The sequence below is a fragment of the Vicugna pacos genome, chromosome X (genome assembly GCF_048564905.1).
Source record: "Vicugna pacos chromosome X, VicPac4, whole genome shotgun sequence".
Taxonomy (NCBI): Eukaryota; Metazoa; Chordata; class Mammalia; order Artiodactyla; family Camelidae; genus Vicugna; species Vicugna pacos.
Genome location: NC_133023.1, coordinates 39,805,424 through 39,819,228, shown reverse-complemented (window position 1 = coordinate 39,819,228; position 13,805 = coordinate 39,805,424). Strand labels below are relative to the sequence as shown.

Here is a 13,805-nt window from a genome sequence, read left to right as displayed (position 1 = left end):
GAGCAGATGTCAATGCTTGTGGAACTGACCCAAGCTGTAACTACTGAACGACCGATTAAGTCCTCTAGCCATGTCTCTATATTTCCCCACATCCGTTTGTCTACTTATTTCATTCAATAGGTATCTACTGAGCACCTACTATGTGCCAGGTACTGTTCCAGAAGAGTGGCAAGTGAGGCAGTGAGAAAAGAGGAAAACTAGGAGGGTGTGGTATTCTGGAAACCAAGAAAGGATTTCAAGGTTGAGGAGATGGTCAACTGTGTCAAATGCGACAAATAGGTCAAGTAAGATGAGGTCTGAGAGTTGATCGCTGACAGAACAATGTAAATATCATCAGTGACTCTGGCACTTAAGCTCAAGTGGTTGGGCAAAAAATCTGATCAGGACTGTTTCAGAAAAGTACTGGATCCCTGGAGAAGAACTGAAAAAAACTAGTAGAAAGTTTTGCTGTAAAGGGAAGTAAACAAATATGGGGTGTTTTATTTTGCTATGCTGAGTTTTTTTATTTGCATGCAGTATATCTATCTATCCTTTCTTTCAGAGCTTCTGGGTTTCTTGTTTTGAGTTAGAATGCAATGTCTGTGGACAGCAACTCTGATATGAATTTTTCACAGCACATTAAGTCTTCTGTCCTGAGGCCTTCCCAGTTTTGAGGGCAGAGGGCTCTCCCTGCTGGTGTCCAAGGCTGGTTCCCCCGACCCCAGTAGCCTCAAAGGCATGTGGCTGATTCACAACCAATATCCCCTCATCCACAGCTGACCACATCCACCACTGCAACCCAGTGTGTGACACCAAACATTCATGTGGCCACCATTCTTCCTCCCTCCCTGACAGAATGTGGTAAAGACCAAAGGACCTGCCCCACATAGACCACATAGATTAGTGCCACAAGATGAGGTGACCCAGATCTTCAGGGCCATACTGAAGCAGCAGCAGCAGCAGCGGGGATGACCACATTCCATCCCACCCGCTACTCCCCACCGTGATCCTCCCACAGAACGTAACCACCCTGCACCTTCAGGCCCAAACACTGCACAGCAAGACACATCGTTTCTCATAGAGCTCTATTGTGGCATATAATAATAGGTACTCTATATAAATTAAATTAAAAATAAAGCTCCAGCAGGTTGCACAGGTTGGCTGTTAATAAATATATCTCTGGGTAATTGTGCCCCAAGACCAGCTCATGACCACTCTCCCTCATCCAGAGAATTATACAAAAATAAATACAGGCTTGGGGTGGGGCGGGGGAAGGGAAGACATGCCCGGTTCCATTCTGCAAGTTTTCACTCACACCATCTACCCGTGCCGTTTCTCTCCACTGGTATCATCACAGGGAGTGCCATGCTGACTGGAGAACTCAGGGACAGGAAGGCCTCTCTCCCATTGAGCTTTCTCAGAAGCAAAGAACCCCTCATTGTGCAGGCCACACATCCCATCGGAACTCTCTGGGAGGGGGCAGTGCAGGGGCTGCCCCTCCCCAGACCCCAGAGAGGGGGAAGCCTGTTATTGCTGATCTCACGAGCGGCTCTTATGAAAACCAGGCCAGAGAGAGGCACAGTGCAAGCACCAGGAGGGACATACCACTGTTCAGAGCCACAGGGACCACCACCAGCCCAGCCAGGACCCCCAGAGTCTGGGTCAAGGGTCCCCGGAGCTGGGGAGGCAATATACACACACACTCTGCAGGGGCTGCTCGGGTAGGAGACCTCTTTGGGGGCTCAAGGCTTGGGCCTGAACCCTCTTCATCCTGGGAGCTCACATGGGGCCTGGCCAGGCTGGAAGGATAGACTTCAGCCCCCAAGGGACCAAGGAGGGGGAGATTTTGCCCCCACAGGACTGGAGCAGTTAGCTCCTTGCTGGATATAGGAACCAAGCTGTCTGCTGTCCCAGTGGTAAACTCCATCCGGGCTTCTGTCCCCTCCGGGGACCCAGTCACCCCAGCTATCATCCTATTCATATGCAGAGAGTCAGTGTCCCTGCCCATCCCCTTCTCTGGAGCCCCAGGGAATTGACCCTCTATACCCAGAACCGCAGGGCTGTCACATCCCGAGCCCCCTGCCCATGGGAGCCACACATCTCCTACAGTGGCTACCACAGAACGGACCCCAGAAAGGATTTCTGGAGGCGATTCCTTGGGGGTGTCCCCTTCTGGGCTGGAGGGTATAATGGAGAGCCCCTCTTCCCCCTCCCCGTCCTCATCTGGGTCCTCAGTGTCCTTGATAAGCTCCACACCACGCCCCAGCCGGGCATAGTGCAGTGTGATCTCCTCAGCCAGGGCACTGTTCAGGGCCCGCTCAGGGCCAGGCCACTTTAAGATCAGGTCGCGGTCCGTGAGTATGCCCAGAGGGTGGCTGGGGGACACTCCCCCATCTGTGGGGCCCTCCCCCCCACCTCCTGCCCCACCAGCAGCCACAGCAGCTCGCAGGCGGCTCAGGTGGGACAGGTAGAGCTGCTCCAGCTCCTGGTCAATGGTGTCCTCGCCAAGCAGCTCCTCCAACCCACTCATGGCCTCCAGACCCCTGGAGGGCTCATCCTTAACAGCCCCCACCACGGAGTCCTTTCGGCCCCTTCCATTCTCGCTGGACACTTCCCACGCGGCTTCCACCTGTCGCTGGCTGGGTTCCAGGAGAGGCCCGGCTGCCCCCTCACTCGCATCGGGCCCTGAGGCCTGGTCCCTGGGAGAGCCACCCAGGCCACAGAGAGAGGAAGAGAGGGGAATCCTGATGGCTGGTGCCCGGGGAACTTCTGTGAAAGCCACTGGCAGACTGCTTCTGGGGACATCACCTTCCTCTGGGGGTTTGCCGGTTGCTGTAACTTCAGAAACCTGGAGCCAGTGGGGGTGGGGTGGAGAGAAAGGGAAGGTAGGAAGTAGAGGAGGGGATGGGACAAGCAGAGTCAATGAGAACTGGTGACAGCCCACATTCAGCCCCACAGGTGTTCCCACATGAAAACTCCTTAAAGAGCACTCTGTAATTCTCTTAACCCCCAAGACTATGTCTACATTAAAATAACAAAATTAGATGGAATAAAAGGGGGCTTCTTGCTGATCATAAAAGCTGAGGAATTCAGTGGGCACCAACATTTGGTGAGTGACTATCAGTAAACACTGTTGGTTGACCGCCAAAACATATCCAGAATATCCATATGAATTCATGTATTTTCTCTTTGAAAACAATCTATTTCTTAGCTCTATCCTTTGACAAGGCCGAGAAACCATGACCAATCTAACAGCAACAAGCACTCTCAGCCCCCAGATCTTGGTTTCTTAATACCATTCACCACTAAAAGGATCAGGGCTCCTAAAATAAATGACTGTTTCCAGGTTTGGGGCAGGGAAAATAAAAGATGAGCCTGGGACATATTGACATGGCAAAATGTGAGGAAGTGCTCAAAGAATGATGGGGGTGTGTCAAAAAAAACTCTGAAGCCAATCTAAACAAGCTCCCACTGGCCAGAGAGTTCAATTTAAGCATCAAAATAAATAAATGCAGTAGGTTGAAACTCATCAAATATGTTTAAAGTTCATGAATTAATAATGATACTCCAAAACCAAAATCCTTTCATTGGTCACCTTTGGAGATGTTCATTTCTTCTGAAAGCTGGTAAATAAAAGGGAAAATTTGAAGTATTCATCCAGCTTTTTCTACACAATCTGTATACTCTCAAGGTATATATGTTCAAGGTAGTCAGATAGATTTTTTTCTTTTTTTTAACTTTTTTTTATTGAGTTATAGTCATTTTACAATGTTGTGTCGAATTCCAGTGTAGAGCACAATTTTTCAGTTATACATGAACATACATATCAAGATAGTCAAATAGTTGATGTGAGAAAGTTTTTCTTTAGAGAATTCCAGCTAATAAAGTAGAAATGGAATTAAATAGGATCAATTCTATTTAAATTAATAACAGATTATATTTAATAAATTAACTTAATAAAATTATTTAATAAATTAAATTTAATACTAGATCTAATTAATTAAATAGAATTAATTAATTAAAATAGAGTAAGAAATGTGTTTCCATGTGGATGCAATTAGCCAAATCCAGACTGTGGGAAACTCTACAGGACAAACAAGATTTCTTCAATAAATTGCAGGAAAAGTGAGAGAGATTTAAAAATCTAAGAAGATTCATTAACCAAATGCAATTTTTGACCTTGTTTGGACCCTAAAACATTTATGAGGCAAGGAAACTTTAACACTGACCAAATATTTGATGATACTAAGGAATTACTGTTAATTTTCTGAAGGGTGATGATGGCTCTGTGTGTGTGTGTGTGTGTGTGTGTGTGCGTGTATAAAAGTGCTTAATTTTCTGAAATACAAACTGAAGTTGTGCTATGTGGGTTCATAATACTGGTTTCTTTACTTTTATATGTTTGAAAATCTTTGGAATAAAAAGTTAAAACACACACAAATTCTAAAATACATCTCTAGAATCTATCTCCCTGCCAGCACTGGCATTGCTTGCCGGGACCACTGCAGTAGCCTCCTCCTCAAGGTCTCCCAGCTTCTGCCCTCAACCCTGCGGTCTATTTGCCTCCTGGCAGCCAGAGGGAACTGGTTAAATCCTAAGTCTGATCACAGCCCGCCTCTGCTCCTGACTCTCCAGCAGCTCCCCTGTCACTCAGAGTAAAAGCCAGAGTCCTCTCCATGGCCCACAGGGCCCTACACAGTCTGTCCCCCACCACCTCTCCAACCTCACCTCCTGCCGCTCCCCCTCACTTACTGCTCGCTGTTCCTCACACACATTAGCCACGGCCCCACCTCAGGGACTTTGCACTTGGCTGGGATGTTCTTCCCCTGGTTATCCACGTGCCTCACTCTCTCACCTTCTTCAGATCTTTGCTCAAATCTCACTGACCACTAAGGCCTTCCCTGGCCACCCAATCTGAACTTGCAAACATCCCCCTTCACCACCTCCCCACACTTTCTCTTTCCCTATCCCTTTATTTTTTTTCTTAGCATGCACCATCATCTAAAATATCATATATTTTAACTACTACTTTGTTTTATGACATCTCACTCCACTAAAATGTTGCTTACTTAGCCTCATGAAGACAGTGTTTTTGGTCATTACTGTATTACCAGCGTCCGTAACAGTGCTTGGCCCAGAACAAGCACCCAATAAACATATGCTAAATTAACAAATGACAGTCTAATAAGCCCGGTATCTGCATTCTACCCCTCCGTTACCAGGTTCTGATTTGGGGGACCTCTGTCTAAACTAAGGTAGACCCAGAGCAAGTCAGCCCCCACCATCTGCCTTCCCATCAGGTCGTCCATCCAGAGGCTGCCAGGGTCTGCTTACCTGAAGTGTCATCTGGGGCCATGGACGGAGAGGGGTGGGGGCCACCAGGGGACCCACTGACTCCCGGACCTTGGGACGCTCTGCTGGAAAGAAGAGGACAGCACTGGGGCGAGGCAGGCATATAAGCAGGCCTGGTTTGGTTAAGAAAATCTGCTCTTGGAGCCAATCGGCAGAACTGCCTCTGAAGCTTGATGTGACAGTCTAAGGCAGAGGGTGCCTCTTAATTGGTAGAGAAAGAAAAGGAAGGGGTAGAAATGGTGAATACAAGATAAAACTCCCGCTCCCGGCCAGATGCTTACCCACAGCAGGGCTACTTTCTTCTGCCCTCTTCATCTTCAGTTCTTCCTCGTTAGGCCTGTGGGGCGGAGGAGAAAAGGCGTGGATCTGATGCCCTGAAAGGCTGGTTCTGACCCCCCGCCAGTCCCTTCTGAGCCTCTGTGCTGGCCCACCCTCACCAGCCAGCTGCTGTTTTCTCTTCTGCTGCCTCTTGCTATCCTCTAATCATATTAAGTCCTACACACTCGCAGAAAACGTACAAAATATAGGAAAGCACCAGGAAGCAGGGAAAAAGTCACGTCTCAGCCCGAGGCAACCACCATTACCATCTCGGAAAATTTCATTCCACACATTCTACGAAATCTGCGGGCATAATTTCACAGTAAGAAGCATCCGCTTAACAGTAAGAAGCATCATTATATACTTTTGTAAACACCTGAAATGGCTGCTACAGAGCCATTCCCTTCCTACTGGGCAGCTAGGTTGTCTCCTTCATTTTGTTCCCACAAAGCTGACTTCAGCAGACATCATCCGGCACAGCTTAAGGAACAGTTTGGATCATTTCCCTAGGGTGTATTTCTGGCTGTGGAGGAAACCATCTTTTCCAAGAAAGGGCGAGTGAGGACCGTGGGGCACAGGAAGCAGCAAAGGGAAGGAAGCAACTGGAGAATGGGAAGGAGGTCAGCAGAAAAGGCAGTAACCCAGAGTCACAGAGGCCTAGGTCCCTCCGCCAACCCTCCACCCACCACCATATCAGCCTGGCAGGTCACTGAACCTCCCTGAGCCTCACCCTCCTCACCTGAAAATGGAGCACAGGGGGAGCCAGGATGTGTACGCCCTGCACAGGACAGTCAAGAGAAATGACACAACAAGCCAGACAAACCCAGGGCCTGACACGGAGCACGGGCTGAATCAACCGTAGGTATTTGCTGGTCTCTCTCCTCCTTCACCAGGCAAGCCAGACCCCAAGGTCGGAGTGGCAGAAACCAAGCATATTTCAGCCAGTCCTGGCCAGGGGTGGGGTCATGAGGATCAAGGAGAAATCGCTGTTCTCCTTCTCACAAATGAGTATCAGCTGTTTACAGATTAAGGCAAATGAGGGAATCATTAACTAAAACACGTGCGGAGACCTGAGAAGGGCTGAGGCCACAGCTCAGACTTTTTTCTTCCCTAGAAGGAACAAGATGCTGTTGACATTTCTGGAAGCGGCTGCAACTGTTTGAAAACACATAATTGACCACCTTCATAATTACCTACAGAAACAGTATCACTAGCTGACCTGAATATAGTGCTTCCTATGCTACTTCACGGTACAGCTTCACATTTATTCATCTAACCCTCACGGCAACCCTCTGAGATAGGTACTCTTCTGAAGCAGGCAGTATTATTATCCTCTTACAGATGGCGAAACAGAAGCCGAGTAAATGGCTCAAGGTCAAACGGCTTTGCAGTGAAGATGGAAACCTAGGCTTTCGGCTCCTAAGTCTGCTCGAAACCAGCAAACTGCTGCTTCTTGGATGAGGGAGGCTGGGATCTTATCACAGCCCATCTTTAGTCCTCTCCAGAGTAGATAGAGGGAGACAGCAATGATGGACAAGCTCCCTGCCTCCAGCTTCATTCAAGCTTTGCTTTGGGCCTGCCTTTTGCCCACCTATTTATTTCCAGTTTCCCTGCCTTCATGGGACATGTGGCTAGAAGACCACCAGACACAGAAGTGGCTGCAAGAAGTGCTTTTACTAGCACCCTCTCAGAGGAGGCTTGAACCAGGTACCTGGATCTAGACGTTTGGAAGCTCCAGAAGGGACCATCTGTCTTTCACCACAGACTAGGGCTCACGCATCCCACCAAAGGTACTTGAATCAGAATACTATACGGCACAGCGTGGGTGATTCCAGGAGCCCAGCCATCAACTCCTGCTTCTCACGGCTGAGAAAAGAGGATTTGGGGCCAATTGGTTTAGTCCTGCACCAGTCCCCTGAGTGGGTCAAAAATCCAGGTTTTACAAAAATTTGGATTTGTGGCCCAATACAATTTCTACTGATTTCTTTTGCTGGTGAGGTCCTTCATTAAAGAAAATTTCTTCTTCCTAGGATCTTCTAAAGCAAGCATTCTCCAGAAGACCCACAAACAGCAAGGCAACCCTCCTCCTGGGAAGATACGAAAACAAATCCTTCAGTCCCCAGAACATCTATTCCAAAGCCGGGGAGGGTGAGAAGCAGGAGAGGGCATCCAAAAATCAGATCAAGCTGTTCAGCCAATCCCAAGATCCACAAAGTCAGCAGAAGTACACGGGTCACTCTCCCCACCTCCAAAGTCCGAGAGATGAAAGCAGGAGACAAGCATCTATTGTTCACCTCCTGCAACGTGGGCCCTTTTCATTGATACACCAAGTCATTTGAAAACCTTTGCATTTATCCTTCAAAGCAACACCCTTTTTACCAATGCAGAAACCGAGGCTCAAGGAATCGTGTCTCTGCCCCCTCTAACTGCTAACTACATACCATGCTGATAACATCCAAAGAGGGTTCCATTTTGAAGACAGTCTTTGAAACTGTGTACAAAAAAAAAAACCTAAATATCCTTGAACTGTCTTTCACAGTAAATATTCAGGGGCAGCTCTGACCTTAATCAAAAGGAGGATGGTGAAAGAAATGGAGTACAAATGTTTACTGACTCACGAATCAGTAACAGAGAAGAGGGGTTCTTAGAAATATGGCGAGGAAGGAGATTAAGAACAAAACTGTACCTCTAATGTGCTTGCTAATTTTCGAGAAGGAAACCTGCCCTTTTGGCATCAACCCCACAAACGCCACGTGGCCTCGCCTCCAGGGCAGTGGGCAGTAGTGGGCTGGAGCACACAGACCAGGGAAACTCTTGAGCATGCATCCTTTGGGTGCTCTTGAGAACAAGTCAAGACAGGTGGCGGAAAAGGGGCCCTGTCAGGCCTGCATGCCTGTCTCCTGGGCGTGAAAATTCTTCCTACCATCAGGAAACTCTGTGAACTCTGACCTCAGACAGCACCTAGGGACACCAGGGGGTGAGATTTCAGAAAGTGCTGTGGGCCCCAGCCTAGGCCAGCCGAGACAGTACCCAAAAGTGAATCGCCACAGAGAGTGAGCAAGCGAGGGCAGACGAGCCCCACGGAGAAAAGCAAAGCCGACTTTCAGAGCAGTCACATCACTGCCACCGCCACCGCCGCCACCCGCCCGCCCGAGTCCTCTGAGAGCACCCCCAACACTCCGGTTTTCAAAGAACCTGGCTAGCCCAAAGTGGGTCACACACTGAAACCCAAAGGGAAACTCAGCAGACCCCAGCTCCCGGGCAGTCAGCCTGAAGATACTGCTGACTCCAAGGGGACTGGTGGCGTCAGAAACCTGCCTGAGATACTTGGAACCCCAGTTACCCTGAGCCATCTGCTTTCTGAAGAAAACAGGGTTTGAAGGAGGCTGTGAAAGCCACCAAGTTATGTGGGGCACTGCTCTGCCTTCCCTAGTGACAGTCTGTGTTGGTGTCAGCTCTGGGACTTACAGTCCGTAGGGGAGGGAGCTGAGTGGTTTATGGTGCTATGAGCTTGTTTCAGCAATGACTTCATTCATTTGGCCGTGACCCACAGTAAGAAATACATTTTACATCATAACCCAGCACATGCCCAGACATGTGTAAATACATACACGTATATATATATAACTGAAAACCTCAAAACCGGTTGTTCTTTGAATGAAACAACACTTACCTTTACTGCATGTTGTGATGTGCTCTGAATATTTCCTATGCTATTTTTTAAATGTTTGTTGGAATCCAGTAAATTGATTTCACGTCTCAATAAAGGCCATTCTGAATAACCCTGGCTCTGCCATCTGCCAGCTGTGTGACCTGGAGCACGTTACTTAACCTCTCTATGCCTCGGTTTCCTCATCTGTGAAAATGGTGTCATAGTAATACCTCCCTCAGGGAGCTGTTGGGCAGATTGAGGAAATATTTTTAAATCGCCTGTAAAGTGCTTAACGAACAGCGATCCCCTCCAAGTTCCCACTGAAAGAAACTGAGGCCCTGAAAAGGAAAGCAACTTGCCCCGCACTGCGCAGCTGGGAAGACACATCACCCAGCCTGGCACGGCAGCTGAGAACTGGGGTACCAGAGCAGGACCGCCCGGCTCAGATCCCGGCTCAGCCACTTTCATAACACGTGGCCTCAGGCCTACGTCCTTAGTCATGATGCCCTACCAGTTTTCTGTGGACTAAAAAAGGACCACTTTCACACTAAAACCCTCACTCTCCAGACAACTAAGATGAGCCCTGGCCCGTCCAGTGTCGACTTCGATTGTTCTGATTTCCCCTAAGGCTGCCAACTTGGAGAGCAAGTTGGGTCCCCATCCATTCACCTACAAGTACGGCTAAAAATCGCTGAGGCCTTACTGTGCATCAGCCCAGTGAGGGACCCTGGAGACGCCGGGGTGAGCGAACATGACTAGGAAGCTTACAATTTTGTGTGGAAGAAGACATCAAAAAAAGATACTCACACTCATTCTTTCAGCAAACATTTATTGAGCACCTGTTAAGTGCCAGGCACCATGGCAGGCCCTGTGGGAATACAGCAATGAACAAAAGGAGACCATGTCCCTACCCCTCACGGAGCTTACAGTCTAGAAGGGCAGAGGTCATCCAGTAATCCCCTAGTGAAGGTCTAACTGCAAACTGAGGTCAGGGCCTTCAGAAGAGGAAAGAATGCACTAGAACAAGGGGCCGTGGCCCAAACTACAGGGTCAGGGAGGGTTTAGGATGCTTAGAAGGAAAATGAGCAAGGGAAGGGTCGGAGAGTGAGAAGCTGCTCAGGACTCCGGGGGCGGAGGAGGTGATGGGATTCAATCTTGAACAAGGGGAGTCTGAGGCATCTGTGGGACATCAGCCAAGCGGAGACACTGAGTTTGTATATATGAGGCTGAAAGAAACAGCAACAAGAAAAAGAAGGGCCAGACAGTTCAGGGAAAAGCAGCAGAGGGTGGTTCCAAGGCAAGGGAAGAGAGTGTAGTAAGCAGGAGTGCCCAACCACTTCAAGAAGAACACCAAAATAAAAAACAAGCTATGGAATCTGGTAAGTGCAGGGGACGGAAGCCAGTGGAGAAGACAAGTGTAGGCAACTCTTAAGAGGGGGGTTGGCAATGAAAGGTAGGAGGGTGATTGGGTGCTGGCCAGGAGCAGTAGGGACAGAGGTGGAGTCAAAGGACAGATTTTTAAGACAGCAGAGACGCTGGCAGGTGTAAAGGCCAATAGAGAGGCTCAGGCAAGGACAGTGAAAAGCTGTCAGGAGAGAATGGGGTAACTGCTTGTCAGGTTCTGGAGCGAGTGACAGAACAACGGATCCCAGGGAACCCAGGGCAAGAGTCGAGACTCCAGCCTGAGGGAGAAAAAGGGCCCCCTCCTCCCCTGTAACACAAGGGAGGGGCATTGGTTTGTAGGTTTGGGGGCTACAAGTCGTAGGGAGTCCATTCTTATGGTTTCTACTTTTTTTTTTAAGCAGAAAGTCTGAAGGTAAAGAACATTCAAAAGAGTCACCTCAGGGAGGAGACAAGAGTGGATGGGAATAATACAGTAGGACAGCCAGGCAGGGGGGGAAGTGACCCTGGATTTGTGGCAATGCTCATCTGCTCTGCTATAGGACTTTCTCTAACAGGGCTTGCCTGCTTGGCTGATCAGTGCTCTAAACTTTTTTTTTCCAAATGGGGCCTGAGGAGGCTGGGATGGGCAGGCTTCCAGGAGGAAGCACTCTTGTATCCTTCATCTGAAGGATGAAAATGAGGAGACTGCAAGAGGCACAGGGCCAACATTCCTGGTGAGGAAAATAGCATGGGCAAAGGCCCTGGGGCAGGAAGGGGGGCAAAGCACCTTGGAAAGACCACGGTGACAGAAGCTCAGAAGGCAGAGGATGGCATGAGGTAAGACTAGCAGCCATGGGGGCCAGACTGGGGGAGAGGGCAGGGGGTGCCTGAGGTTTTCTTGGTCTTTAATTTTAAGAGGAATAGGACACCTCCCAAGGGTGTTAAGCCAAAGCAGACCTGGAGGGCTCCTCCCTACACCAGCCCTAGGACTTTGAAATCTGGGAGCCTCAGTTTGCTCATCCAGAAAAGAGGGATCAAAACAGTCTATCTCACAGGGAATGGTGAAAGGATTAGATGAGACTGGACATGCAAATACTCAGCAGGGTCTCTGCCAGGGCTCTTACAACAAGCCCTCCAGACCTGCCCCTCCCACCTGTTCCACCAGAGGCCCTTTGACATCTTAGCGCCCGTCTGCAGCTTTGGCCCTGTTTGAACCTAGCACTGTGCCCAGCACGTAGCAGGCCCTCAATAAATGCTTGTTGATGGATCATCTCTATGCCTAAGGGTTATCAAAGGCCTGGTCCAGCAAAGCCAGGAATGCAGCCATTTCGGTTTCTGAGCTGTCTCCCGATGGACTAGCAGACTCCTTCCATGCCCTCACCTGACATGGCTGCACTCGGTACACTGTGGGCCAGCAGCCGATACTCCCTGAACAGGAAGCCCTCTGCATCAGGGCTCCCACAGGCTGAGGCTATCCCCTGAGATCCTCCACCATCTCCCAAGAGGGCTGGGTCACAGGGAGCAGCTGTTCTTCAACAGCGCTCCATGTCACCGGCAGCACACAAGTTTTGAAACAATAATAAGTTGAAATGTACTCGTTAAGAAAGCCACCGACCTACAAAGAAAATCTTATCGCTGATCTTGCAATGAGCACCAACCGCCCCTTTGCAAGAGCTGAGATCAAGATAAAGAAGCTATCAAAAAGCCATCTGCCCACTTAAAATAATATCACAAGTCATGTTAGGAACCACAGACCTGGGGCCAGATACCAAAACAATTGTCTGAACGGGCTGCTTCAATTTCTCCTTAAAACCACCCATGTATTTTAAAAGAAAAACACCCTCTCCACCCACCTTGGCCCTGCAAGCTTTTGATTTCTCTGTTCCCTTCCTTTCACACTCTAAAATGACCAAACTCTGTTACCCAAACTGTCACGTCTCACAGACAGGGCTCCCACGACAGCCGGCTGGGATGATGACTTGGGAAAAGTGACAGAAATGAAGGCAATGCTGGAGCACTTGGAACAGCTCGATATCTTGATCTGGGTGACAGTTTCACAAGGGCATACATAATGTAAAAATCTATTGAGCTTTACACTTATGATCAATAAGGAAAAAAAGATAAAAGTAAAGCAAGACATGCTGGGAACATGTGAACACCAGGAATGAAATGCAGAATTTACCCTGCATCCTGTTTGGTCTTCAAAAGGAACAGCAGTTTTTTGAAACCTCGTCCCTGATCCTGTCACTCACAAACTGGCTCACTTCTCTGAGCTACCTCAGTTTCCCCCTCTGTTAAATGGACAAAATCATAGCACCTACACCACACAGCACGCACAGCAGGACTCAGGAAAGAACAAACTTGCAGCTCTCAACACAGAGATCAGCAAACGTGGGCCATTGTTCATCTTTCAAAGCTACCACCGTGCTTTAGTTACCTCACCCATGCTTGCCGCGTCCAATCCAAGCACACGAAGTGACTGCATTCCCCTTGAGCAGATGAGAAAACTGAGGCTTCCAGATGAAGAGCCTGAGGCAAGGCTACACAGCTGGTAACAGGCACATCAGACTTTGGGAAGGGGATCCAAGGAACCACCTGTGATTCCCTAAATATTGACACTTAACACCGAATAGTGCTACTAAGAGCCAGGCTAGGTTCTGAGCGCTTTCACATGTCTCCTGTGAAGCAGGTGCAACAATTATCTTTGTTTTACAGATGAGGGTACTGAGGCACAGTGCAGTTAAACGAGTCGGCCAAGGTCACAAGACCAAGAAATGACAAGACTGGAATTTGAACCCAGGCACTCTGATGTCAGAGTTCACACTCTCACCACTGTAAGGAAAGCCACGCTGCCTGCCCTGCTCAGACTAAGTCTTAGGTTACTGCGAGGCTCACCAGTTCGTAAGTGGGTACCTGTCTGCCTGTTCACTTACCCAGGCACATCTGCCCACAAGCCTCAAGCTAGACCTTTCTGAACCACTCACAGCCTAAGGCTTTGCTAAGATCACAAATACCTTGCTGCGGCCAGAGGCTTGTAATCAAGCACAAACAAGGTCCAAAAAGCATTCTCCCATTCCCGTTTCCAGTCCTCCCAGGAGCAGGGAAATGGATACATTTCTCA

At 48.9% G+C, this 13,805-nt stretch overlaps 1 protein-coding gene across 3 annotated transcripts in view; it reads right to left on the bottom strand.

Annotated features, from left to right (window-relative positions):
• Window positions 1–1,046: 1,046 nt before the first annotated feature.
• The window catches only part of PPP1R3F (protein phosphatase 1 regulatory subunit 3F), a 14,941-nt gene continuing 2,182 nt past the window's right edge, over window positions 1,047–13,805 (bottom strand). The window contains exons 2-4 of one of the 3 annotated variants that reach the window (XM_006213490.3): window positions 5,613–5,668; window positions 5,314–5,396; window positions 1,047–2,827 (exon numbers count right to left, since the gene is read on the bottom strand). In XM_006213490.3, the coding sequence (XP_006213552.3) occupies window positions 1,532–2,827; window positions 5,314–5,396; window positions 5,613–5,668 (1,435 nt within the window). In that variant the 3' untranslated portion in view covers window positions 1,047–1,531. Of the gene's footprint in view, window positions 2,828–5,313; window positions 5,397–5,612; window positions 6,315–13,805 lie in introns of those variants that run through there. The other 2 variants (XM_015247296.3, XM_072956819.1) reach the window with 2 other exon arrangements.